We start from the raw sequence: 27762 nt of genomic DNA, 5'->3' as shown, positions 1-27762 counted from the left end.
ATTTACTCACCCCCTAAGATGGCAAAAAGGTGCCTGGCCAGTGACTCCACAGCCGAAGGATCGCTGCACTGCCGAGCCAAGTTCTTTAATGCCACAACTGCTTCATCCATCAGCTGCACACTGTTGGATTTCAGATGACCTAGAAAATAATGCACGAGCTAAGAGATCCTTATGACAAACTGCATAAAATCAGCAAGTAAAAATTATCTTTACATGTGGCTTAATACAGCTTCTGGAACCACCATGTGAACTATTCCAGTTCCAATTTACAGCATCTTCCTCCCTCCCACCAGAACAACCTTTTCATCAGCAATCAAGCTATTGCAGGTACAGCCAGAAAGTTGCAGAAAGCTTTTCTGAATTCATAATTCCCTCCAGAAGTGGGAGTACTTACTGGCCAGTCCTTTCACAATGTCTAGAGCATACTGGCTAAGATCCAGGTTCACAGATACGAGCAAGCAAGAGATTGCTGACAACATAAGAGATAAAAACAGTTACTTAACAAAATGTGATATGCCATTAGCATTTTAATACACTCCTCCCCACAGTTCATATCAACAGCAGACAGGGTAGTAAGGAGTAGGAATAAAAAAAAAAAACTTACTGAGATTGATGCCCACTGAACAGAATAATTCAGTATTATTCTTAGCACTCAGCTGTGAAATCCTGTCCTCAGTGCAAACACTAGCTATCACATACCCTGGCACTTGGGTTCACACCACAAATGTTGCTTCTCCACATCTAACCCTTGGATGCCAGACAATCCTGCCTGCACTCAGAGACCAAAACCATGGCCCAGAGCGACACTGCCCCAACAGCTCCAGAGCGCCAAGGATTTCAGCTCTTTGACAAAGAAATGCAGAGATGGCAGACTCACTCTCAATTACATTCTCAGGACTCCTCAGCAGGGATTTCTGCAGAGTTGGCAGAACAGAGTCCTTGAACTCGGCGTGGGACATGTAGCGAAGCAGCGGAGAACAGCCGTCCTGCAAAGGGGACAGGGCACTCAGCACAGGGCACTGCTGCCTGAGGGACAACATCACCAGCAGCTCTAAACACTGTCTCACCAGCACATGCTTCTGAGGCTTTGTCTTGCTCATAAGGATGGTCTTCAAGTAGAAATCCAGGAGAGCACTCTGAACAAGCAGAAACATCAGATTACAGCCACATCTCAACCTGCACACAGCTCCCTGCACACTGTCAGGTGCCAAGCTGGACACACCATCTCTTCCTCCTCTTCCTCCTCTGAAAGCTTTCCTTCCACCTTCACATGAGCCAGTCAAGCAAAGGCCAGTGCTCCCTGCTCTAGCCTGAACCCAACACTCAAATCACACAGACAGCTCCATGCTGCCTTTCATTCCCACAACAGGGACAAGGCAGGGAGCTGTATGTTGGACATCCACAGAAATGCACAGGCAACACCAAACAGCCATGGATCTGGGACCTCCTCTCTAAATACACCCCAGCTGTTTCAGTCAGAAGTGCAGGACTACTGAATTACTGAATCTGACTACTGACAGATAGTGAAACTAGGGCAGATGCAAAGTACCAGCCTCACTAAGACATCTATTCAGTTCCATCTTCATGGTAACAAGTGATGCCTCTTATTCCCCCCCAAAAAAGCTGTATAACAGATTTACCTTGTATCGTTTAATAATATCCATCTCCTTCTGGGCTGTGCAAAACTGCACCACAAGTCCCAGCATTGCAGCATAACTCTGGTTTGGTTCAAGCCCAAGAATGACAGATAGGTACTGATCCACCAGATCCTGGTTCTTAAGAGAAAAGCAAGGCACATTAATACCACAGAACAGAACAGCTTAGAATATGGCACATAATGTATACAGCACCTCTTTCCACAGCCTGTTCAATTTCTTCACAGCCCCATCCACTGCCTGCTTGTGAGAGCCTCCCAGGACTTCCAAAAGGAGCAAACACTGAACCTCCACCTGCCAAAGGCAACAGCCAAAAAAAACCTTTATGCATCTGCTTCTCAGAGAGCTTGTATCAAACAAGACATGCCAAATGTCAATGATTGTCAAGGATTAGCTGAATCTGCTTAAGTCTTTAGATCATCTAAGTTCTTCCAACAAGCTGCCTTTGCTTCCATCAAATTCCTCTGAGTAGGACCATATCTAACAGTTTTGAAATCAGATTACATCACTTCTTAAAATCTGCTCCAACTATATCCCACTGTGCTATGAGCACAGTCTCACATTTGTGTAAAGGAAGTGAAAGGAAGGCAAAAGCTACTTGACACTGTATGACAGAGATAGATATACAGAGATATTTCAAGGGAGACACAAGAACTTCATGCCACACTGCCTCAGATGCCCCTCAGAGGCACTAGTAGCCATCTCTGTATGCAGAGCAACTGCATAGGTGCAAGACTGCCCCACTTACCCTTTATACACTCCTGCATTCTCCAGGGGAACAGGGGAGATCACAATACACCAAATCCCTCTCTAAACCTGGATTCTATCTTGGTGTTTTCAGTTACATTCAGAATTGTTTGCAACACATTAGAAATGTTAAAGTCCATATTTGTGATGGGATATTTCTGCAAACCTTAAAGAATTTACCAGTTATTTCTGCAAACCCTTAAGAACCTACCAGTTTTTTCCATGTTTCTCCTTGTCTCTTGTCAGATGTTGGAAAGACTGTGCGTACAAGCAGGCATGTCCAGGAGAGTGCCAGCAGAGCTGCAGATCCACTGCTCTTACTGTTGTACAAACAGGAGAGGGAGGTAAGTCTACACTTCCCAGGACATAATTTACACCTACTAGACCATTACAGACCCATTTTGCCCAAATTAGAACAGCGCCTGATGGACAGGCAATTTTATCACACAAAAATGCAGCTAAAGCCTTGGTTTTAAAAGGAAATAATAAGCCTTCAGAAGGTGTTTGTTTCAGCTCTGGTTTGACACTCAAAGCTTCCAGATGGCAGAAGAGGCAGCAGAACATTTGACAGGTGATGAAATTCCCTTTCCTAATAATTTTGGAGACTGTTTCTTGAAAGAGTTTACTCCTCATCTCCCCAGAGCTGAAGTTTAACAAAGGCTAAACCGTAATTCAGCCCCAGTCCACCACCAGCTATGTCAGGATATTCCCTCTGCCTTCCCAGATGACATGGAAGAGGTAAGAGAGAAATATCTGAACGGTATGAACAGCTTTGTCTCTAAATGCTTTTAACACCTCTGCAAGCAGCAGCAGAAGGCTCACTCTGAACAGGAGGAATACCAGCAACTCAGACCTGCTTCCACACAAAGCCACTCACCTGGGCACTCCAGCCTTGCCGCCGATCCCTGAGGACTGGAGCGAGTGCAGCAGGTTTTTTGCTGTGGCCTCAGGCTGGGACTCTGCGAGCTGCTGAAGGGCCAACTGCAGGGCTCTGCGGGACGCCGCATCCCTGGGACACACACACGGGCCATCAACACCCTAAACGGGCCATCAACACCCTAAACCTGCCACACTGCCCGGCACCACCCCTGCACCGCACTAAGGGCTCGCTCATCTCAGCAGCCAAGCTAATAACTGTTTTATCCTTGCTGTCCTGAAAAGTGGGGAGGTTTCTGTCAGAAACCTACATTCCCTTCCTCAAGTGACAGCCCTCCAGCAGATTGTAGAAGGAAATGGGTTCTGAACAGCTCCTCTACAACAGATCACGATTTAATCCCACCTAAAATTGTCTAAAAGGCATCTAAAAGACAGCTCAGTCTTGCTTCATAAGGACAAGGGTGCTCATTCTTGCAAACTGAACCATAGGATTAAAGTTTTCATTTCAAAATTAATGGTGAAATGCAAGGCAAATATCGTAAAACTTTTTAATGTCAATTCTCCTCTGAGAATGTAATTACAAGATGACACTCTTAGGTGTCATATAAATCTCTGTGACACTGCATGCTAACAATTCCAGATGCTCCAGACCAATTGAACTATTAAATACTGACAGATTACATAAGACAGCCTTTCCACATCAATTTACTCACCGGTATCGATGCAGAGTAAGGCAGAAGAGTTTGCAAAGACCTTTCACTGCACCTTCTGGGAGATCTGTAACAATGTATTTCAAAATATTTCTTCATAAATCACTGAGCTCGTAATTTTTAACACAAACACAATTCACTTCATGAGTGCAGTCAGTAAACTGCTCGCATAGGAAACTGCTTGCAAGAATCACAGTAAAAGTTTGCTCTTTTTATACATTTTATGCATATTTTAAAAATAATGGTAAAACTGGAACATATGAAACATGGTCATCTTCAGAAAATGAGAGAAATGTGTTTAAAAATTTTGCTTCAGCTGTTTTATTAAGACCCTCTGTAACCTTCCACACTCCCCATCTCTATACATGTGTGTATACACTTATCCAAATGTTCCGTGAGTATTAAAAGAACAAGACAAGAGTCATGAAAGAAACTCAACTGATACACTAATGAAGAATTAATATACACAATGCTCCAACTATTGACTGGAAAAAGCAGATGTGCCAAAAGCTGAGGTTCTGTGCTACCCACAAACCTCACACTTGGAATTAACCCTGTGATGGAGCACTGGCTCAAAACGCTGCCAGCCTCCTCCCTCAAAAAAACACCCCTCACAGAGCCCTTTGAAACAAAACATTTTAACATTCTCCTCCACCCAGGTAAGCAGAACAGTGCTCCCAAGCTTTTACCTTTCCCAGAAATGCATTTTCCCAGCTCACTGAGGATCTCTCTCCGCTCCTTCACACTAGCTGTAGTAACTTTCACTGCAAACCGCTTCAGTGTGTCAGAAATCTAAAACCACAAAGCAGAAAAAACATCAGACTGCCTTTAATATCAACCCACAGAACACAAACCAGGGCAAGCAGAACGTGTCACTTGCTGTCACATGACCTCTTAGTGCCCAAATGTGAGCATCCACCATCTCATCCACCAAGGAAGGGTCACTGTGCTTCACACACAGTGAAACTCCTTCCCCAGGGCTGAGGGACAACTGCTCTCCAATTATCTGTGCTCTCATGCTCTGTAAAGAGACACTTACCTCTCTAAAAGTAACACAGAGTAAGAGCTAGGACCCATAATCTGGAGTACAGGACCTTTCAAAGCAAAAAAGAGTGACTTCCAGAATTCAAAGGAGCTTCTCCCTGTGTTATCTCCCGATGTCCTGGTAGTCCTGAAGGGGCACTTGAACTGCAGACAGCTCAGGGAGACCTACACACCCAGGTCTTCTGCACTTACATAAACTAAAGCACAGCTCTTAAACTCAGCAACTTTATATCATTTTTCCAAAAGGCAACGAATGACCATGCTTTTAAAATCTCATCAAAAACTATTCCTTCCCTTTTCAATCTTTATCAAAGAGTTCTTCAAAGCTGCTTTCAGTGAAGCTTTTTGCTGACACGCTGGAAGGCTGATCCTGCACAGCAGTTTCCTGGCCTTTATTTTAAGTCCGTCCACACTTCCCTGAGACTTGTGACCATTTCACAGCCACAAGTCTCCCTAAAAACTATCTGGAAGCAGTGAGGCACCTCTGAACAGTAAGGCTGGGTTGAGCTGCAAAGGATGACCAACAATATCACTGACATCAGAACCAAAAGAAACAGCTGCTGTTATGGACCTGCTCTTCTCTCAAAGCTCTCAATTACATGAGTTCATCATATGCAAACTCAAACCAAGCTGCACTTACTCATGCTGCTTAATGACAAGCAGTGAGGTGTGCAGACATGAAAAACGTGTTAAGATTATCCTAAGTCTAAAAATGAAAAACAAATCATGTCTAACACTATAGGTCCTCACCAGCATCTCAGTGACATACACAAACTGCAAAACCTCGACTACCCACCGAGCCTCCACAGAAAAGCCACTGGCTTCCCTAGTTTGCTTTTCGTTTTTATTTTTTAGGACGTTTATGCGCACATTACAAAGCCAGCATACGAGCAATGCTTCTACAAACAAGCACAGAGAACAAAGGCAGTGTCCGTACAAGTAAGGACCCGATGCTGAGCAGACGGGGATTTGCTCTGGGAACACCCCAAGCCCCTGAGGATGAAGCCGGCGGTCGCAGGCAGCCCGGGCACGGGGAGCGGTCACCGCGCGGCCGGGCGGCGCGAACCGGGAAGGGCCTCGATGGGGCCGGGCCCCGCCGCCCCCGCTCCGCCCTGGTTCCCCGGCGGCGGCCCCTTCCCGCGGGCCGGGCACGGAGCGGTGCGGGCGGCTCGGCGGGGCCCGCCCCGGCTGCCACGTCCCCCGCTGGCTTCGGGCGCGGGCCGGGCCCCGCAGCCGGGCCGAGGGCGCAGCGGGGCGGGAGCGGGCCGAGGCGCGGCCCCGGGCGCGGCCCCCGCCGCGGCCCCCGCCACCTCCCCTGCCCGGGCCGGACCCTGCGCGGCCCGTGCCGTACTCACCTGCGTGTCGGCCGCCATCGCTCCGCCGCGACCCCGGAACCGGTAGCGGCTTCCGGGGCGGGCCCGGCCCAAGGCGATGGGCGCTGCCCCTGTGCCGGGAGCCTCGGCCCCGCCGCGCCGGGAAACGGAACGGGACCGCCCAGACCGGCTGCGGGCAAGGCCCGTGCTCGGCCCGGCCGGGGAGAGCTGAGCTGCGCCCCGAGAACAACCGCTCCCTGCCCCTGCCCGAGAACAGCCACTGGTCCTGGAGCACAGGACCCCTCGGGTTACACCCCTCCCACACCCCAGCTGATACGGAGACTACACCATCGATGCAGGCACACATTAAGTGTAAAATAAGTTTTTTATTTCTCTGATTGGGCCAATTCTGACAAGAGGCAGAGGGTGGATGCTCTTAGTCAAAGAGACCAAATCCCATGTCCTCGTCAGACTCCTCCGACTCCTCCTTCGCTGCCTCCTTCGCTGGAGCAGCAGCAGCAGCAGCAGCAGGTGCAGCTGTTTCGGCTACCACAGGCATGGCTGCCACAAAAGCTGAGGGGTCTGCCAGGAAGGCCTTCACCTGCAAAAGTGAGGGAAAAAAACGTAAACTCACGGAACAAAGCATTTCGCAGGACTGAACCTTTGCAGTAATACAGGCAGCACTTGGAGCTTGCCTGAATCCAAACAAGTCCACTTATCACTAGCAGATATACAGAATCAAAAACATTTCAGCTATGCTGAGTGTAACAGCCCCAAAGAAGGAACACCAGGTAAATCAGCTTTCTCCTGCCATTTGTACACAACATATGGAAGCAAGTGCTCCTTCTCCAGACACATCCCGCACACACTCCTCTCAAACCAGGGGACATGCTGTGAATGTGCCTGGCTGCACTAACTCCCCTCTCTGCAGAGCTCAGCGCCAGCCATTACCTTTTCAGCCAGTGGGAAGGTGTAGTCAGTCTCCACAGCCACAGCCAGGACACGCTTGTAGCCATTGATGATGGAGTGGGGCACGGATGCGATGGTCGGGTACCCAATTTGCAGACAGATGCTGGCAACATTACGAACACCCTGCAAAGAGAGAGACTCATGTTCCTGTGGTCTGAGAAATAACCTGGGCTAGAAGTCACAGCAGAGGAGAAAGCACGTAAGTAAAAACTCCAGTGAAATCAAGACATCAAGATTTAATGTCACTGATCTCTGCACTCTGGTGATCAGTGACAGGACCCCAGAGAAAAGCATGAAGCTGTGTCAAAGGAGTTTTAACTGGAATAATAAGAAAAAGTTCTTCCCCCAGAGGGAGGTCACACACTGACCAGGCTCTCCATGGAATGGTCATGGCTCCAAGGCTGCCAGAGCTCAAGAAGCATTTGGACAATGCTCTCAGGCACAGGGTAGGACTGCTGGGGCATCCTGTGCAGGGCCAGGAGTTGGACTCAATGATCCTTGTGGGGCCTTTCCAACTCAGGATATTCTATGATTTTAACTGGCCTTAAGTGATTACTAAAGCAGCTTCAGATGAAGAATCCTACAGGAAGATACTCCCTGACACACAGTTTCTCTAGGGAACCAGGGAGAGCTCCTGGTTCAGCAGGACCTTATAGAAAATACCAGACAGGACCCTTTGTTCCGGGGCACTGCTGGCTCCCAGAGCAGCAAGGCACAACACAAGGGACAAGGCTGTGGCATTCACCTCCAGGAAGCGTTTGTGCAAGGTTTCCTCAGTGATGTCCAGCACTTCAGGGTTGTAAATGCTGCCATTGTCAAAGACCTGCTGGATCACCAGCCCAAAGGAGAATGGGGAGATGTTCAGCATGTTGAGCAGAGTGGCTTCGCTGGCACCCACTTTGTCTCCAGTCTTGATAAGCTGCACATCGCTCTGAGGAGATCAGGGAAAAGGAGTGAATACACACCAAGAAATTCCAGCACGTCAAAGCAGTGGGACACCAACACAGATGGTGGAACAAATGAGCACAACCAACATACTCCACATTCAGCTGCCCAAGCAGAGAAAGCCCCAGATCTCATGAACAAGTTCATATCAGCCAGGAGAAAGGCAGCACCTTTCCTGCATTACCTACAGGTTGCTCACCTGCCTGTTCCTCTGACAGAGCCTACCCTGGAAATTTGATGGAGAACTTCAATCCCCCCACACCACACACTGGAGCCAAGCCAGATACCCTCCTTCCAGATCCCAAAGTGCAATAATCACACTGCTCATACAGTATCTTGGCACTTATGAAAGCTTTGGCCTTAGTGCCTCCCTCTGCTGCAACAATCAAGGCCTCCCTGTCAAGGACCAGCTGGAACAACTGCAGCTCACTAACCAGAATTTCAATAGTTCCTCTGGAAATCTTCGTGGTGATGCCCAAGGCCTGGAAAAAGGAGGTCTTCTCGGGTCCAAGGCCCGTGTTCTGGGCTGGCACAGTCACATCACAAGGAGCGATAGCACCAGCACGGGCAGCAGCTGGCACCTGAGAAGGGAGAGACAAGAAGCTGCAAGAATGCTCACCTCAGATCTTGTGGGATCACCTCCTCCCTGATGTGCTCCTCCAGGATAGACAGCACCCAGGCACACACAGCTGAGGCAGCTGAACTTAAGCAGTTTGGCTAAGACTGCAGGGGCCAATTTCCAACCCTTAGAGGACTCCTACTAAGCAGGTGTCCACTGTGAAGACTGTTTTATTTTGCATTCCATCTCAGTGTAAAAATGCAGTGAGGGCCGATCTCTCTTACCTTGTTAGCCAGCAGCATGTCCCGGATCTCAGTCAGATCCTCCTTAGTAAAGACAAAGCCCACATTCCCACGGATATGAGGCAGCAGCCTGAAGGGAAGAGGACAGCCTTCAGTTTGACTCCTTAGATAACCTCTCCTCCTCCAAGACAGAGGACCCAGAAGTGCCCTCAGGCAGCATTACCCACTTTTCTAGAGCAGGGTTATTCTCCAGATGACCACGAATAGCTTTGCGCATCATTGTGTTCTTCCCCATCAGCACAACAGCTTTTCCACGCAGGGACATCCGGATCTGCTGCATCTGCTTGGATCCCACGTTGTCTGCTCCCACAATGAAACATTTTGGGTAATCATCCAGGAGTTGCTACAGCAAAAGAAACACTGTAACTATACAAAGAAATTCGGAGCAGTGCATAGAGCAGCAAACAGAAAAAAAAGTCTGTCGTAAGTTAGAGAATTATGAGCTACAAGTGAATTATGAGCTTGGGTGTGCCATAGGCTGCATCTTTCACTCAGCCATCGAGTCACATCCTTGAACAAGTCTGCAAGTGCCACGGCGAATTCTCAGAAGGCCTGATGTGGATTATCTCACCTCTCTTCCTACTGCCAGGAACTCATTCAGGCATCCCACAGCACTCACGTATCTCTAAAACGCACCCCCAGACCGGCCCTCCCGGCTCCTGCTGCTCCGAGCCTGCCCCAGCAGCGCCCCACGAGAGCCCCGAGTCGACACTCACGATGATTTTCATAAAATAGTTGGACTTCCACGTAGCCCTGTCTTCCCTGGGCATCTCGGCGGTGCTCCAAGGATCGCCCGGTGGGTTTAAAGACGAGCTGGGACCTGCTAGACAGAAGCGCGGCTCAGGAGGGTCCTCACCCTTCCCTTCCCTCCGCCCTGGGGCCCAGCGCTCCCAACCCCACAGCCCGGCCGCGGCCCAGGACCCCGGGCTGCCCTCGGCGCAGCCGCCCAGCCCCAGTCCGGCCCGGGCCCCGGAGCGGCCGCGCCGCGCCCGCACCTCCACGAGGGCTCCGGGAAAGAAGGGCCGCAGGGCGGACCCGTCCATCTTTATACCGCGGCTCGCGACCAATCGCAGAGCGCCGCGGGGCGGCCTCGCCTCAGCTCATTGGCTGTCGCTGGCGTCAATCATCCGCCGCTCTGTGGGCCGCGCGTGACGCCAGCGGAAGGCGCGAAGGGCGGAGAAAAGCGCGCCCCCTGGCGGCCGGAGGAGCGCACTGCCCCGCCCTCCCTCCCTCCCTGAGGGGGCCGGTCTCTCACCAGCCCGGGGGCGGGAAACAACCGCGACACAGCCGTGACTATAATGGTAAAAATTTTATTGGCGTAACTGCAAGAATTTTAAATGGAGGAAAAAAAAAAAAAAAAAAAGCGGAGTTAGACGTTTACAAGGGAGGAAAGAATCAAATAATTGTCGACCCAGCGGAGCTCTCCCCAGCCCAGCCCGGACGTGATGTGAAAGGCCTTCCCCAGGGGTAGGGCCTGGCCCGGGGGTGCACCTCCATCCTCAGCCCTCGCACCCCCACACCCCAACAGCGGCTGTGCTACCCTAAAACCGCGTCTGCACTGACCAAACGGGCGTTTTGGACACCCACAGCGGCGGCAGCCAGCACCAGGCATTATTTGGCAGAGTAGCATCAGTGTGGCATGCCAGCATATCAGACACCAGATGAAGGCAGAAGGTGAGTGTGACATCTCGGTTAAGCACTAAGGCCAGAGGAGCCTCTTCTCAGCACCACACACCCCACGCAGCACCCTGCACCCAGGTGTGTGCCACAAGTGTCACTAACAGAGCCTCAGCTAGCAGTGAGGTAGGTTAAAGACTCCCCAGACAGGGAAACTGAGGCACAGGATTAGACAGTTTGCAGGTGTCACACAAAGTGGCCGTGCCAGAAACATCTCACCCCTCTCCAGCACTTGCACACAAGAGCTGTGTGTCCCCTCAGCGGCACCAAGGAAGCTGACCTTTCCAGCGAGATAAACACAGGCAGCTTAAGAACATCCATTTAAAGTCAAATAGACGTACAAGATGAAAAGGCAAATGCATAAGGAGTCTTGCCTCGGGAATTTCCCAGAGCTGTGCTCAGCCCAGCTGACACAGCTCCAGTGCTCCCACAGCTCCCTCTGGCCGCACACCCACACACTGAGGTTTGTTTGTCGGGGGAACTCAGTGGGACAGTTTCAGTGACCTGAGCAGGGCAGCACAGCACCATGATGAGGTTACACGGGACAGTGACCCATGGCTTTCAGGGCTGGTTTCTGGCACAGCCACTCCTGGACCCCTACAATGCACCTGCTGAGCTGCAGATGACAACAGGGTGCCAATGGTGACAGAGCTCCAGCTCTCTGGAGCAGCAATTCCCAACACCGCTCCCAGGGCTGGTACCACAGAATGCCACTGGGAATTTCAGCACAGTACTTCCCTCTCCATAGCACCCTCCAGCCAGAGACCTAACAGGAACTAGGCCTCACAATAACCTCACAAATCCAGGCTCAACTGCCCTCATTTTACAGATGGGGAAACTGAGGCACGGTAAGGTTTAGTGACTGGCCCAAGCTAGTCAGGAACAGACTTTGTCTCCCAGTTTCTTCTCCTCAGTCACAAGACCTTTCTTCCACAGAAAGAAAGGAACCCCTTTACCAATTAACTCTGTCCTGGTTTCATGCAGCTGAAGAAGAGAAACCAAGGGCAAAGATCTGAGCTCCTTCTCCTGTAGCATCATATTAAGACTCACTTTTAACATCCTGGAAGCTGGGCTTTGGGAGAATGGCAGGTGATTCAAATACAGCAGTTTACAGGTTACAATAAAAACCAAAATTACACTTTCGGGTGATCCAGAGGAGGAAAAAAAACCAAACCTAAACCTATTCACAGTTCACCTGCCTGTGTTAGGGAAAAAAAAAATACAAGTCACTTTCCTTGCTGATAGATTCCAGCCCCTCCCAACCCGCAACAAAAAGGAAATATTTAATGTTAGTTAGGCTTAATAAAGCGTTGAGATTACAGATGCAGTAAACCAGCACAACTGGCATACTGCCTAGAACAGCACAGCTTGATATAAAAGTTGCTTTCTTAAAATCACTTCAAAACCAATTTCTGTATAAGAGGATTAAAAGTAAATTAGATATGAATTCAAAATCAGTGTAGAAATCGACAGTTCTTATCAAAGACAGGATACAGTATTCATTTTGATAGTAAAACTCCAAGTGTGTCACGCACACCTGACCCCCAGGATTCATTATACCAGTAACAGTCAATATAAAAGGTTATTGCTGTAGCATCTCTCAGTAGAACATGTTGAACAAGAGCACAGAAAAGGGAAACACCAAGGGGCTGATAGGTCTCATTAGCAAACTGGAAGAAGAAAGAATATAAATTTAGGATATTTTTTTCCTGGCTTTTAAACCCTTCCTTCCCCCACTCTTGTGACAGATTCAGGCCCTGATAGATGGGAGAATTTCAGGCCAGATAAACACACACACGTCACACTCACTCATGACAGGGATGGATGAAAAAGGCTGCTGTAACCTCTCTGCACCTGTGTTCAAGAAGGGGTGATGCCTCTTCCTCTCTCCCAGGAGCAGCAGGTGAGGGGAGCAGATTCCCTGAGCCAGCCTGGGTGCCTATGGAGCTGCCTGGCACGGCAAGTCCCCACAGGAGAGCACAACAGTGCTGAGGGATGGTCGGGGCTTACCCCACCTCCTGCTCCAGTGTGCTGAGAAAAGGCATTGAGAAAAGGACTAACAAACTAGAAAGAAAGAAAACCACCCCACACAGAAACATCTTGATTCCTCTTAATTAAAAAAAAGATTAAGTGGTATTATCTCCTTACAGTGTAATGGAACTGGAGAGACCCTTGCAGGGTCTTGGCTGCCTATGCTGATGTTCAAGTCTCAGCAAGTCACACACCCCATGTAACTCTGTGAGCAGAGCCAGGGTGGCACTGAGGTCACAGGGTGGCCTCGCTGTGCAGGCAGAAGCCTGAGAATGAGGTGTCAAAGCAGAGGGTTGTGTTGTCTGCAAGTATCACCGTTTGCTCAGAGAGCTGACACAGGCTGAAATGTACTGGCAAAGCCTCCTGCTGCCAGGAGGGGGCTGGGAAAATCTCCCTGTTAGAGCCCTCGAGCTAAGCTCAGCTGTCAGTCACACACACAGACACACACACACCGTAATGAGGGATCTCAGCCTCTCTCTTCCGAGACTCAGCAAGGGCGTTTCCAATTTAATGGTCCATCTCATCTCTGGCTGGATCTACTGCCTCTCCATAGCAGCACTTCCCACCCCCCACCCCTCTCCTCCCCTTCCTGGTAAGGTTCCTAAATCACAGTAATGTTCAGAGAGACAGAACTGCCAAGGGGGTGGCAGAAAGATGCTTTAGCGCCCATCTATGGTGCTTCTAACAGAAGAGCTTGAGGAAGCAGTTCTGGCAGTAAGGCTTGTCGTTCTGCTCTTTGAAGGTTCCTTTGTTGAGCTGCTTGAGGCAGAAGGCACAGACAAAGTGTTCTGGGTGGAATTTCTTGCCCATAGCAGTGATGCAGCGTCCTGTGATGGGCTTCTGGCAGCCGGAGCAGAGCGAGCCGCGGCGCTCGTGGTAATGCACCTCGCAGTAGGGCTGCCCGTCGTGCTCAAAGAAGCTGCCGTTGACAAACGGGGTGAAACATTCCTGCAGCAGGACAAAGCAAAGGGGACAGGTTGGGTGAGAAGCTGTGGTGGCGGGGAGGGGCAGCTCTACAAGCATCCTCTGCTCTATGGCACAGCCCAGCTGAGCTGTGGGCAGGTGAGCTTTCAACCTTTCAGGACTGTCCTGTTGTCCAGAGCCAAACTTGGTCCATCATGTAGAGTTTCCAAAAAAAGACAGTAATGGACAAATACAGACAAAACCAAGGGAATTAACCACCTCCTTTGCCCAGCTGGCTTCACTTCTACAAAGAAAATTCTATGGATGAGCTACCAGATGTGTCCAGCCAGGAAAAAAGAGAGCATTCCTGCCCTGAGATGGGAAACAGTGCAGCACCTTTCCCTGGTTTTTTTTCTCCACAAGGGCAAGCAGAGGAAAGGACCAACACAGACTTTCACGCAGCAGAATCCTGATGAGCATGGGACTGGTTCCAGCTGAGAAAATCAGGCACAATTCATCTTTATGAGTGACCTCTCCAGAATGGCTGGCATTAGGCAGGTACACTCTTGCAAAGGGCTGTCCAGCCTGAAACATTCCCACCAGTTACACAGGTGTCACTGCTGGGAGAAACTGTTTGTTCTATAGTGCTAATGATGTTGAATAGATAAGGGGAAGAGGATACATCAGCTATGTGCTAGTAAGTGTCCAGAGCTGCTCCCTCCCCATCAGCGTCAGGCAGCTGAGGACACTTCACTGCAGAACTTGCAACAGATGCACCCACCATCCCCACCAGACTGGGGAGACTCCTGTCCTGGTAAAAGTGGGAAACTGAGGCAGTAGACTAAGAAAGAGCTGAGGGCCCTGCCAGATTTACCAAACATATCAGCAGCAAGACCCAGGGGAGCCAGTTTCCTGAATCCTGGTTTTGCTGTCCTCTTCCCCAGGGAGGACACAGGTTCACACACAGCTGGCTCCCAGTGTGTGGACAAGAGCCTAGTAAACAACATGCAGAGCCATGGGCAATGCTGACAGTTACTTCAGTAAAGTCTCTTCCTTCCCTCAGTTAGCAGGATAGCTGAAAAGTTTGCTCTGCTTTTGCAGAAACAGGAAGAGAATCACATCTTGTGGCCTGGAAGAAATCCGTGCTGGCCTCACTAATTCAAGCTGCAGCAGGGGGAAAGGAAAACTGAACTGCTTCATAAAATCTCAATCTCTGCATGAGAAGACATAGTCCCTCCAGCAGTCAGGCACAGCTTCTGCCTCACTCTACACACCACTGCAGGAGCCACAGACAGTCCCAACAGGCTGGTGACCGTCTGCTCTGAGCATCACAACAGCAATCAGCAGCTTCTGCTTCTGGCTGCTTGATCTGGTTTCTGCCTTCTCTCCCTCTCACTCTAGGAAACAGTGGCTGATTTGGCTCATCTCTTGGGGACAGTAAGAGTTAATATTTGCAATGCTCTCTGAAAGAGTGCCAAGCATTTAATCTGCAGTATTCCTGTTTATTATGCCTGTTGTATGGAGCCTGCCACTATTTCACTGACTTGCATGTTCATCTGAACAAGGTCACTCTCATCAGTTTACATTGTTAGATAGAGCACGGGAGGAAGATCCTCAAAAATCTGATTGCTAAGGCAAGTGCTCAGAGAGAAGCTTAGCTTATAATTATTTAAAGGTCACAGAAAATATCTCTCTTTATCTGTGAGCTGCTGCAGAAGCCCATAATTGCAGCTGGGAACAGAAAGAGCAAAGCAACTCAGAAGTTTTAATATAAACAGACAGAGAATGAGAAGGTGTTTGGGTGCTGGCATGTTTTTATGTTGTGGGGCTGGCTGCCCTTCACTACCCCACAGACACTTTTCCCTGATATGTGACCAGATGCCTCAGGGTGGAAATAAGAGGGGTCACACAGCAGCAGCAAAGGACCTTGGATTTCTTACCCGACAGACAAAGCACTCAGGGTGCCACAGGGTGTTCAAGGCAGAGATGTAGTTTTCCAGGATAGCCCGGGCACAGCCTCCACACTTGGGAGCAAACATATCAAAGTAGTCCTTGCGGCAATAGGCTTTGCCATCCTTCTCGTGAAATCCTGCCAAAGGAGAGGAGAGGGATCAGCTCCTCATCGTCACCTGTGGCCACACCACCTGTGCAGGGTAACCCATGTGGGTAGGATCATCCTTCCCCCTGCTATCAGAGCAGCTAGAGCTGTTCCTTGTTCTATTCCCTCCCCATTCCAGCAGAGGCATGTTCTTACTCCCCAGGGAGAGGCCATGATTACTGGCACCATCCTTCCCCCATAAACAGCTCCCTTGGAACTCCAGTAGTTCCCCTGTGATGCCTCAGGCTGTACCCCAGCAGCAGTTCTGCCTCACTCCCTTGTCTGCAGTTCAGGAGGCAGATTGCTTTCCCCTTGCATAAACCAGCAATACCTTCAGGTCCAAAGAATGCTCCACACTGAGCACAGAAAAAGTGTTCAGGGTGCCATGTCCTGTCCAAAGCCGTCACCACTTTCTGTTCATAAGAAAACACAAAGTGCAGGACATGTAAACGATGGCTTCAACTTAGAGGTGAGTAAGGGGGGCTGGAGAGAGGGGAGAACACATGAATGTTGGTGCTGACAAGAGCAAGCATTAAAACAGATTGTCCTTTAGAGAGCAGAGTCAATTCGCCCCTGCCTCCGGCTCATTCAGACTTTCCCACTGCACACATTTTTACCCTAAAAGGATCTTAGGCACTGCTTCCTCCCTTACACAGGGCCCCATCCAGTCCTCAGGACCAGCACTGGTGCCTGTTACCACAGGCTACCAACAACAACAGCTGAGGAATTATTACCAGAATGATGGAGCAATGTGGGTTTCTGAAGGAACCTCAGCAAAGGTAAGAGGGACCAACTCCACTCACTAGTTTAAGAATTCGGCTGTGCCAAGTTGTTCCCCTTTCAAAGCAAGGACACAACAAATACAGAAATCCCTGAACAAAGTCTTCCACCCAGGATACATGGGTGAAGTGGAATTTTAACACTTAGGCCTGCAGTGACTTGCCAGCACCGTGATGCCCACAGGGAACTCACATCAAGGATGGGCCCGTTGCAGTAGTAGCAGCGAGGAGAGAAGAGGTTGTGATAGTCCTTCTCGCAGTAGGGCTGCCCGTCCCGCTCAAAGAAGTTCCGAGAGCCGATCTCCTCCTGGCAGTGGGTGCAGACGAAGTGCTCAGGGTGCCAGGTTTTCCCCATGGCTGTAACCACCTGTTGGGAAGACAGATCATGGAGAACAACTCTATCTCTCCCTCCCCTAGACCACATGACAAGATACCAGCTGGAGGTCAGCAAGAATGACAAGTTCTACTACTCAAGTGAGCCCTGGACTGGGGTAGCATGAAAACTGAATTACCTATCATCTCAGGAGAGGGCAGTCCCTCAGGGGCAGGGTAGAGGTCACTGGAGGAGCTTACAGCGTACCTAGCCAGTGGATAAATAGAGTACTTCAGTTTCTCCAGCAACTCCAGTCTCTCCAGCCTCACGAAACAGCCCTCCCCATTACTCCCAGCTGCAGCCCAAGGTTCAGCAATGAGGCAGCACCTTCAACTCACCTGCCCAGCAATAGGCTTCTTGCAGGCTCCACAGACGCCTTTGGCAACTGTAGCTACACCCAGTTTATTCAGGTCAGACTGAAGACTTCCCAGCATGGTATCCAACTGACTGCCAGGCTTGGAGGCTGTGGATGGAGGGGAGCTGCTCCCGGCTTTTCCCTGTGCCATGAACTGCAGGTAAGAGAAAACAAATCCTGTAAGGTGAATGCTGCTACATTAATCAGATAAATGCCTGCTGTTGCTGCCACTGATTCCTCTGCAGAGACAGACAGGAGTCAGCTACACTCTCTGAAGAAGCTGATAAGAGCCAGGATCAAGTACACACATGTATTCTGCCCATGCAGAGACATGCAGAGAACTGAGATATGTAACAGCAGAGCTGTGAACTGAGGATTTGATTTTCCTTCACTGCACATACAGCAGAAGTCACCAGCACATCCCAGGCACTCAGTACAGTGCTCTCTAAGCCTCTGCCAAAAATCTCCCTTTACCTCATCAGTTCCTGGCCAGCTGACAAAGCAGACGCCATCCAGAGGGCCCCTTCTCCTTGACCTCTCTCCATTCCTATGCTCTTGCTTTCAGTTGTCTCTCCCTCATCTCACCTTCTTTTCAGCTAGAAAATCTTCTCCCTTTGCACCACCTTCTGCACATGTGTTTGCCAAGTCTGTCTCTCACTCTCAGGTGGCTGTCACCCTATGCCTGAGCTAAGCAGCTGGAAGCAGGAAGGAAGTAACTCCCTCCCAGCTGGCTGCTGTTTACCTACAGAGAGGGCAGTGCATCCCCAGCAGACGGGGCTGCCACGTGTATTGTAGTTGGAAATGCACCGGTGGGGGGAAGGGGATTTGGGTACTCGTCTCAGAGGCCATTTCTGAAACACACCACCACAGTACACACAGCTTGGAAAGGCTTCCCAGAGGAGGGGAGAAATGTTTTACTGAGGTTTGTAACTTATAAACAAAGCATATGTTCTCCTTAGCCACCACAGCCCCCTTTGCAGACAAACCCCAGAAAGGAAACAGATTATTTTAGCTGACTTGGCACTGCCATAGCTACTGTCAGGCTTAGGGACACATAAAGAAGTTGGGTTTAGAGCATGTTTTCTTTTACAAAGAGAGTAAATTAAAACAGAAAAAATGTCTGCCTATGAACAACCCACCAGCCTGCTGCCAGCACAGCCAAAGGAGCAGGGACATGCTGAAGTGCTCCACGGCTAGGCAGACCCTGCCCTTCCAGCCACAGGAGGAGCTCTATTCCTTGTCCTGCAGCTGCTTGTCCCTGCAGTTGACCCGTTTACTCAATGACAAATCCTGGTTTCTGCTCATTTGTATAAACATTCTCATGACATACATGAATTTAGCTGCTTTGAAACACATCCACACACTCCCCACAGCCTTGCCTCACATGCAGCGTGACTCCCAATGGATTCTACCCCACAGCTTTCCCCCTCCTCTCTCCTCTCCTAACTTGCAACCTCTCCTAGTCCAGCAGCACAGAGCAGCCTCATCACACCCCAGCATCCTCAGCCTAAAACAAACCCTTCACTACACAACACACATTTGCTACCAAAAACTGTTACAGTGACTGTCTCCAAAGCACACACACACAACTGCAAGGACACTCTCACAGAGAGAGATGACAGGTCATTGGAGATGAAGCCTGTCCAGAGCCCCAGGATAAAGCCCAGGCTTCCTGCACGGTGCAGCAGGAGGTAAAGGGCTGCACTGTGTGGAAAGAATCACAGCTTCTCTTGCTCTAGCCAGGGATTATGGCCACACAGGGCAGGCACTGATGCCACACACAACTGACAAATACCATCTAGGGAGAAAGGAGATGAGATGAATTCAACATGTAGCAACAGACTCTTCACCCTTGTAGTGACCTGGAGGGGCCACACTCTCCTGCCAGTCACAGCTGACCACAGAGCAGGCACAAGCACCTGTGCACACCTCCACGTCTAGCTGGGCCGGCCATCCAGCCCTCTGACAGCTCACAAATGGGTCCTCACCAAGAAGAGGTTTGTTTCCACCTCCTGTACATAATGCATGCTGTTTGTAGGGGACACTCAGCACACCATCCTCATAAACTGATCATGCAAAGGCCCTTCAAATTCCCACCCTTCATCCATGAGATCTGCCATCACTTAAGTTCAGAAAGGAGCTCTATGAGTAGCAAACCATGCAATACAGGATATTATCCACATTGACTGTGCAGGGAGCCCCAGGAGCAGATCCCAGCACACTCATCGACCACATGAGCACACACCATGCTGAGAAAACAGAAAGGGGATCCTGCCTTGTCAGGGGCTGTGGGACCCTGGGGTGCAGAAGCAGCCAACAGACTGGCACTGCGGACGAGGGGAGGAGCAGAGGTCACCTGGAAAGTACAACAGGTCAAGATACAGAGGTGTTTCCTTGCTCCCTGCTTGAGAGCTGCCTGTACACTACCACTGCACTGCACATACATGTTAAGACTCCCCACCACCCTGGAGCTACAGCCCTTCCCTGGCAGGAGATGCAGAACTCAGGTCTTGATCATGCCATCTCCTCCCCCAATCCACTCATACAGTGGGCACCTGCCTAAAGGGCAAACATAGGAAGGACTGGTGAGCTGCTCCTTCCAGTATGCATGTTCTACTATCTTCTACTCCCCCCACTTCAGAGAGACTGTGGCAGGGAGAGCTGCAGGCTGTGTTTCAGAGTTATCTTCTCTAATCTCAGAGGAAAATAGGAGTCCCTGCTGCACAAAGTGACTGTCAGGACACAGGACCCAGCAAGTTATTGCACAAACATGTGCTGTGCAGTGCTACAGCTGGGATTAGATATTGTCCATGAGTCTTCTCTCCCATCCAGCAGTTCATACCAGCCTTTAATTGAACACTGTATCTATTGAGCTGCCAAATTACAAGCAGTAGTTGGATTGGAAAATACTGACAAAAGCACAAACCAGAACAGAGAAGCCTGCCTGCATTTCTGGGAAAAAAGCTTCATCTTCAGTCTGACAGCCAACAGAGACAACTGCCTTGGTGCTAGGGGTCCAGGTCTGGGGAGAACAGGAATGTTTGGGATCTTCATCAGGAGGGATGCCCACAACAGAAACCTCATGATAATCATTATCACAAGCTTCCCACTGGAAGAGACGCTGGGGAGCCAAGCTGAAGGAAGAGACTGGACTAGGAACTGGGGTAGATGACACATGGGAAGGCTGAGGTAGGAGAGAGAGAAATGGTGCAGGGCCAGAGGCAGGAGAAGGAGGAGCATTAGCAGGGACTATCTTTGCAGCTTCTTTGGAAGGCTGGAGCTGGGAAGAGGCTGGAACAGAGATCATCCTCCTGGGGAGGAGTGGGGATTCTGGAGGAAAAACCACCTAGAAAGACACAGAGGAAGAAGAAAGGTGAATAAATCCAAAGCGGAACCAACAAGCACTTTCTTTAACAGGAAGGCTGGTTGCTACCAGTATGTTTATCTAAGAGGAAAAAGCAGCAAGAAAGAGAAGGGAACTAGAAAAGCACACTGTAGCTTAAGGAAGTGCACCTTCCTTATTCATCCCCAGAAAGCCCTGCACAGGTACAGCACTGGACAAAACAAAGCATGCCTCTATGTCAGGCTTCCCAGTGCTGTTTTAAAAATAATCCCCACATGGATATTTGAGATGTGATAACAGCAGACTGCATCAACAGATACCATCAGCAGCTCCCTCAGATCCCCCTCTAGTTCTTAAACATCCAGAACTAGGACCCTGTGCTGCTTTCCCTCTCAGGCCAGAGAAGGGTGAATAGAAAGAGTTAGTTCCTCATTTTGTGTCACTTTGGATTCTCAGAAACTCAATCTGCACCTCCACACAATGCTAGCTGGACAGAGGGACATGCTGGAACTTCCCAGTGCATCTGACCCTGCTTTCTACCTTCTCTACTCGCTGTTCACCACTCTGCTTTTCCCCCCGGGGCCTGGCAGTGACAATGACCCCCTCTGTCAGCCAGGCATCCTGGCTTTGCCATTCCTGCTGCTCCTGTCGGTTATCGATGCCCAGTCTGTCCTGAAGCTCCTCAATCATGCGATCTTGGGGCTCAGTCTTGTGGAATATGGCAGGACCTAGTTTACGCCTTGGAGAGAGGTCCCGAGACATTGGATGCACATTCGAAGTCTCTTTTGTCCTCTTGATTAAAGATTTAATCTAAATGACAAAGGCAATAGTATCAGCAGAGAAGAGCAATGTGAGAGCAAGCCCCAAGATGAAACAGCACAAACTCAAAGACATTAGTGACAATTGTGAGCAGGAAGAGTGATGGCATTTATTCCACAATGCCAAAATTCTTCTTGGCACAGCCCAGAACAGTGACTCAGTGCAAGGAAAAACCCTGTAAGGATAATCACAGCAGCCAAAAATAACTGTCTAGAAAAGGAAGGGAAAGATTAACCAGCAGGAAGCCAAGATAGGAGGTGCAGCTTGAGCACTCCACTGAACATTACAAAAACCTCAGCATCACAAGGGCACAGAACTGCCTCTCTGAGTTTGTCCTTGACAGGCACAAGGCTCTTGGTCAGAGACGTCTGCTGCACAAAGTGTACTTCCAGCACAGAAAGGAACACTAACAGCTTCAGTAATGAGACCTAAAAAGGTAAGCAGAGCAGAGGAGCTGCCATCCCAATCAGTAGCATGAAACAGCCCCTAAAGGTTTTTGGAGGTCTCTGTGGACTGCGCTTTACCCCAGTAAGGGAACAGAAGTCCATTTCACAAGGAAGTCCCTACAAGCAGCCATGTTCTGTGCTGCTGAACCACATGCAGAAGAGACCACAAAGGCGGGGGTTGTGAAGCCCCGTGACATGCAGCTGCCAGTGACACTGCTCAGAGCTTGTGCTGTTAGTGGGGTGAGCCCGGGCACACTCACTGCACACACACACTGTTAGTGTGCTGGCAGAACAGTCCTGGCTAGGACTCGCCCTACTCCTACATTCACTCAGTGCCTGCCTGGCCTGACGCAGAAATCCTCTCAATGGGTGGTTTGGAGACACATGGCAGATCCCATTCAGGCTTCCCAAAGTTTTCAGGAGATTCTGAAGTGACTGCAGAGCTTCTGAACTGCTCGTTTTCCTGGTCTCCTCTGGTCTTGTTCATGTTAGCAGTACCTGCCTTCCTAAGAGTTCTGTCTCTGCCCTGCCTCCTCTTGCCCAGATCAGGACAGTGGTGTACCTTGGTTTCATGTGGCACTTCAGCTTTTAGCTCCTGTCCTTGCTCCACTACAAAGCTCAACTGGTTTTTAGTGTCTGGGAAGACATTCCGCCGATCCAGGGCAACAACGGAAGGTTCATTAACAGAATCCAAAACATTGGCATTCTCTGCATGCACCTCTGGCACGTGTGCAGGCAGCTCCAGGGCCCACAGCTCATCTAAAGCTGTTTCCACACTTCTGCCCTGGGAGGAAAGAGCTGAGCTGTCCCTGAGTGCTCCCTGCTGATGCAGCTCTTTGGGGATCTGCCCCTTCAAAGCACTTGAAATGGGTACACTTGAGGTTTTGGGGTCAGTTCTCTGCTCCTTCTCAGTCTCTTTTGCTAGATCATACCCTAAGCCCTGTGCCTCAACATTAGCAGATCTACAGAGAAGCTCTGCACTGGAAGCTGGTGCAGCCTGGGAAGGATTTCTGCAAGAGTCAGGCTTTCTGTTCAGCTGAACTAAGCTTGCAGAGGCCACCTGTTCCCCACGAGTAACATAACCAGAGGAGCTCCGTGGTGGGGGCACAGGCACAGTTTGTGCTAAACGGGGCACAGGTGGAGGGGCAGCAGGATGCCCTGACAAAGGCAGAACTGCAGTGTCACTGCCTTCCTCAATGCAGGGGTCTACTGAAGGGACAGATGTTGGCACCATCAAGTCCCCACTGTGACTTGCAGAAGGGTGTCTGGAATGGGACAGCTCTGGTAAACTGTGAGGAGGGTTGCTGGAGTCTGCATTTGCTGAACTGGGAACCAGCTCTAGAGAAGAGTCAGAAATCAGAGACATAGTGGAACTGGTCTGCAAAAAAAGAGATAGAAGGAATAAGGAGAGAAAAAGATAAACACAGAGATAAGGAGAAGGAAAGAAAGGCACAGAATTAAGCATTATAAGAATCATGACTTCCAAATCAAAAAGCCATATTGACCCAAACCCTTACTTCCCAGAGTAAGGAAGAAAAATGAGACACCAAAGAGTGGAACCAGTATGACATTATACCAATCTTCACGAGTTCTACAGCCACTGGGATCCTTTTCCTGGGCCCTTTCTACTCAGTGACAGCTCAGTGTTCACCTGCAGCTGTGATGGGGGCATGGCACAGCCACTGCCACTGCAGGGAAGCCAGCCCCAAACCCAGGAGTGCCTTGACTGTGAATAAAGGTCACGTTAACTTACTCACAGTCAGACACATAAATTTTATATTCCAAAGCTGCAAAAAATTCAGTCAATGAATAGAACAAAGCATGACATTTTCTTCTTGATACACTAATAAAATGCTCCAGTTGGCTGAGTTCATGGCAGTGAAAACAAAGCTTCAGGGCATTCACAGCAAGAGCAGATGACATGGGCTTTGTTCTATTCACATCACTAATCTCACCTTGGAAGTGACACACACTGATCTATACGAGCCTGTCAGTCATTCCATGCCCTTGTGAGCATTGCTTAGGTGGCAGATTAGCCTCTTCCCCTTAGGCCAAAGACTCCACATTGACATTGTAATAAAATCAGTATTAATTTTGATCCAAGAAACATTCTAAAAAGAGCAACTAATACAAAGGTTTTGGTTTTCCTTGACTTACAAGGTCTTTGGAAACAAAAAATCATGAGTCCTTCTTTCCCCACTTCCAGTGGTTCCTGTCTGAACTCTAGCAGACAAAGTGGTGCTACTCCTTTTTCTTAGAAAGGGAGACTAAGAACAGTGACTTGGACAAGCTCACACAGCAGGTCAACCTAAGACCAAGACTGTGACTTCTCAGTTTTAAAAATGTATCCACAAAGGGTTTACAAATCCAAGAGCTAGCTCTGGATCCCAAGACCTGCTCTGACTCTCAGTCATATTTTCCAGAGAAGCCTAAAGAAGTCAGATGTTTATGCTCTGAGCTGGAGGAGCACATAATTTCCTAAGCCCCATGTGTGCTACCTCAGTCTCCACTTACCTTTCTGAGACACTTATCTTGAAAAAAAATTATATCATTAACCAAAACATGCACAAATCCTGTCAGTCAACAGAAGAATAAGAACCTTCAGCTGACCTGAGCTCCTACCATGGTGAGGGTCCAGGAGCTGGCACACACAAACACGCTTGCAAAGTCACACCAGTAGTGCTACAAGGAGACTGTTCTCAGAAAGGAAAGAGCAATGAGACCAAATTTCATTACAGATTGCTCTTCCCCTCAGGTAACACAGCCACACAACTGTGTAACCACAGTTAGAGCTGAGAGGAAAATGACTAGCAAGTATATTAAAATGAGGGAATTTCCCAGTAGTGCCTCTCCCTGTATTTTGCCTAAGCTGGGTACGCCTGTAAAAGTAACCTGGTTTGATGCTGTATTTCACGCTTGGTTTCCAGACTTCCTAAAATTAAATCAGTCATTTTCAAGGCAAGAATAAAGTTTTGCTCAAACGTGAGTATTTTCAACATTGAAACCATACTAATTCCATAATAAAAGCCATGGGTGAGCACTCAACAGTAACAGAACAGTTAACTACAAGCATCCAGCTATGCAGTAAGCAGGCATCACATTACACAGAAATGGCAGAGGGTAAAACAACAAGTGCATTAGGTAATCTCAGTGCCTGATGACTGATGAACCAGATAACAAAAATCAAATGGATTCTGTAAGCAAAAAGAAGGAGCAACAAATTAAGGTGAGCAAAATATGACAAAAGGGTAATGTATCACCACCTTTTACTCTGGGGTACAAGGCAAATCAAGCACCAGCGCCCTCAACTTTTCCCACTCCCATCTACTGCAACTTCTACCAACTCCAACTAATTACACATCACATTTGGGTTTTTTATCCTATTCCCTGCAGTCACACACAAGTCTGATACTCAAAACACCAGCCTTTCATATTCCACCTTCACAAGGCCTCCCCTTGTCTCCCTTATATGCTGACACTGGTACAGACTAGAATACATTCTTACAGCCAAGTTAACACTCCCAGCTGGCACAAACAGAAGAGGTATAACCAAACAAAAAGGACTGAAGGGAAAACGAAGCAACCTGGAGGACAGGGAAAAAAGGAAAGTAACTTAAAAATGGTCAATGATGTCACTAACAAAAGGGAAATGACGACAGAAGCCATGTTCCTTGTGCTCCAGAACAATGTTTAGGCACAGATGAGCTCAATGCCTCACAAAAATATCAATGCTGTGCTTAATAAGGACCAAATCTTAAAATCTTGCTGCATTTCAGTTTGGTTTATGAGGTCAACTGAAAACTAAGTCAGGAAGGCAGGTGGTGTATTGTCACAGCAGCTCATCTCTGTCATGCAGGTTTTATTGAAGAGCCTAAAGCTTCTTCTCAAGAGTGCAAAGTACTGAACACCCACACTTAAATGTGTCCACTCCCTGTATCTTGACAAAGAAACCTGTGCTGGGCAAGGTCATTCTCAGTTGCCAGGAGCTCACCTGGGAGCAAAGGCTGGGCCACACCCTGAGCTTGTTTCCTGATAAAAGCAGAAGGAGGACAAGGCCATAGTGCTCAGCTCCCATAGCACATGGAAGGAGCAGGGCAGGGAATGCCAGAAGCACAAGTGGGAATATCTCCAGCTTTACAACACTGCAGTGTTTCAGCCAGGCTGAACAGAGCTTGTGGGAATCCTGCACTACACCCTAGGACCTCAGAAGGTGAAAAAAGGCAACGCTAAGGTGTCAATATTTGCAACTGACCAAACACACGCTACAGTAAGTCTAGAGAACACACTGAAGAATTCCCAGATTGTCACTGATTTAGGTGCATGTGGCAGGAATGGCAGACTGAATCCCATTCCAGCAAGCACAAGGCAAGTGAAGCTTCTCAGAACACATGTGCTCAGTGCTGGGTTCTGAACTCACACACTTATCACAACTCCGGCTATTGTACTGATCTCCATGGGACCCAGTGGGCACAGAAAGAACAGCAAACAGCAAAGCTGTCACTGCATGTTCTGCCCTTCTCCTCACAAAACATTGCTCAGCTCTGGCTGCCCCACCTAACATCACCTAGGAGGGTATGGAGTTCAGCACAGACAACAAATCTCAATCATCCAGCAGAATCTTCCATACAGGGATAAAACAGAGTTAGGAACTGATTTAGGATTAGAAAGCAGATGTGTAGGCAAAAAAGGCAAACCTAACAAAGACATTATCCAGTGTATTTGCTTTCTCCACCTCTCAGAATATAATCTAAGTCAATAGTTCAGTAAGACCATAAAAGCAGCAGCTGAAAGTAGAAAGTGAAAAAGTATTTTTCACTTTGCTATGACTATGGGTAAATGAAATGCCATGAAAACAACCTCCATCTAGTGCAGGAATGGTAACATACCCACATGAATAAAGAAGTTATTCAAGTACATATGCCAACACTAAATAGTATTTGCTGTCCTTTGCCCCCACAAGAAGCTCAAACTTTAATCCCATTTTGAGATGAATAAGAGATTTTGTTTTAAGATAAAACCTTTGAAATCTCCCTTGTGTCTGATGTAAAGGCTTCAGTGCTCACGCCACATGCCTGGAATATCCATTCTCCTCAGGGAAAGCACATCAGGGTAAAACACACTCCAGAGAGGAGTCATCCCACAGAACAGAAGGGCCTGGTCTCTGTCAGTAAGCAGAGTGATGTCCCATGTCTCTCTCCTTCTCATTAAGTTGTAGCACAGCAAAATAATTCACTCTGTACTGAGCAGTAACAAAGCTCATTATCTTCGGCAAACAGACAAACTGCAGAACTGAAGGAAAAACAGATCCCAGACCTGCCTTACCCTGCCAGTGATGAGAATTTACAGCAGTCAAGGACACCTACAGCACCACTCAGAAAGCACAAATACACCACAGGAAATTTATCAGAGCAAATGTGAGAGGTAAAGGAGGCATTCTGGAGACCAACCAAGGTCAGCAAATGTGGTTAATAGGCAAGAGAGACAGGGGTGGGTAGGGACAAGATGAAGCATTGAGATGTCATGACAGGGTACCTTGAAGTCAGAGAGAGATGCCATCAGCTCATCCAGTTCTCGTGTAGCTGAGGAAGCAGAAATTCGGGTCTGCTGCTGACTGGCGGTGACACGCTGGGGGCTGCTCACCTCGCCCTGGCTCACAGTGATTGCAGGCCTGGCCAGGGGGAAAAAATAAAATAAAACCTTAAAAAGAGTGTGTTTAAACCTGGGAGGGCACTCCTGGACATGAAGTCCCACCACTCCCCCAAGTAAGCAGAGCATGAGGAGTTCATCAGCACAGCCCAACCTGGCCCAGCTTCCCCAA

General features: G+C 49.0%; 3 protein-coding genes across 7 annotated transcripts in view; all 3 read right to left on the bottom strand.

Annotated features, from left to right (window-relative positions):
• Positions 1-6493, bottom strand: part of GCN1 (GCN1 activator of EIF2AK4) — a 38227-nt gene extending 31734 nt beyond the window's left edge. For both annotated transcript variants that reach the window (XM_066331318.1, XM_066331319.1), the window contains exons 1-11: positions 6388-6493; positions 4678-4780; positions 3992-4055; positions 3280-3411; positions 2614-2722; positions 1851-1949; positions 1641-1775; positions 1068-1136; positions 878-986; positions 395-469; positions 11-139 (exon numbers count right to left, since the gene is read on the bottom strand). In XM_066331318.1, coding sequence (XP_066187415.1) covers positions 11-139; positions 395-469; positions 878-986; positions 1068-1136; positions 1641-1775; positions 1851-1949; positions 2614-2722; positions 3280-3411; positions 3992-4055; positions 4678-4780; positions 6388-6405 — 1042 coding nt within the window. In that variant the 5' untranslated portion in view covers positions 6406-6493. The remainder of the gene's footprint in view (positions 1-10; positions 140-394; positions 470-877; positions 987-1067; positions 1137-1640; positions 1776-1850; positions 1950-2613; positions 2723-3279; positions 3412-3991; positions 4056-4677; positions 4781-6387) is intronic.
• Positions 1-27762, bottom strand: part of PXN (paxillin) — a 61905-nt gene that overhangs the window by 6864 nt on the left and 27279 nt on the right. Inside the window, exons 6-11 of one of the 3 annotated variants that reach the window (XR_010744921.1) lie at positions 27477-27612; positions 17320-17490; positions 16802-16975; positions 16161-16242; positions 15672-15820; positions 12520-13776 (exon numbers count right to left, since the gene is read on the bottom strand). Coding sequence is in view for 2 of the 3 variants with exons in the window: in XM_066331320.1 (XP_066187417.1) it covers positions 22270-23322; positions 27477-27612 (1189 nt within the window). In the remaining variant the exon portion in view is untranslated. Of the gene's footprint in view, positions 1-10414; positions 13777-15671; positions 15821-16160; positions 16243-16801; positions 16976-17319; positions 17491-22143; positions 23323-27476; positions 27613-27762 lie in introns of those variants that run through there. The other 2 variants (XM_066331321.1, XM_066331320.1) reach the window with 2 other exon arrangements.
• On the bottom strand, positions 6712-10235 carry RPLP0 (ribosomal protein lateral stalk subunit P0). Of its 2 annotated transcripts, XM_066331316.1 has the most exons (8): positions 10116-10235; positions 9837-9940; positions 9288-9463; positions 9103-9190; positions 8694-8840; positions 8060-8245; positions 7297-7437; positions 6712-6946 (listed from the first exon to the last, which is right to left on the bottom strand). In XM_066331316.1, exons 2-8 carry the CDS (start codon positions 9888-9890, stop codon positions 6782-6784), a joined length of 957 nt encoding a protein of 318 aa, XP_066187413.1. In that variant the 5' UTR covers positions 9891-9940; positions 10116-10235; the 3' UTR covers positions 6712-6781. The 2 variants fall into 2 exon arrangements, with proteins under 2 accessions (XP_066187413.1, XP_066187414.1); XM_066331317.1 differs by lacking the exons at positions 9837-9940; positions 10116-10235 and adding an exon at positions 9692-9801.

Source organism: Sylvia atricapilla, chromosome 17, assembly GCF_009819655.1.
Source record: "Sylvia atricapilla isolate bSylAtr1 chromosome 17, bSylAtr1.pri, whole genome shotgun sequence".
NCBI classification, from domain to species: Eukaryota; Metazoa; Chordata; class Aves; order Passeriformes; family Sylviidae; genus Sylvia; species Sylvia atricapilla.
This window is presented reverse-complemented; position numbering and strand designations above follow the sequence as displayed.

Bases quoted from the DNA above. Each gene is read 5' to 3' on its own strand.
- RPLP0 (XM_066331316.1), bottom strand. From the start codon at position 9,890: ATGCCCAGGGAAGACAGGGCTACGTGGAAGTCCAACTATTTTATGAAA. The intron at 8,246-8,693 runs GTTAGTGAGCTG...TGATCTCCTCAG, and splicing joins GAGGAACTATTGAAATTCTG to AGCGATGTGCAGCTTATCAA. The intron at 6,947-7,296 runs GTAATGGCTGGC...TCACTTTTGCAG, and splicing joins CCTTCCCACTGGCTGAAAAG to GTGAAGGCCTTCCTGGCAGA.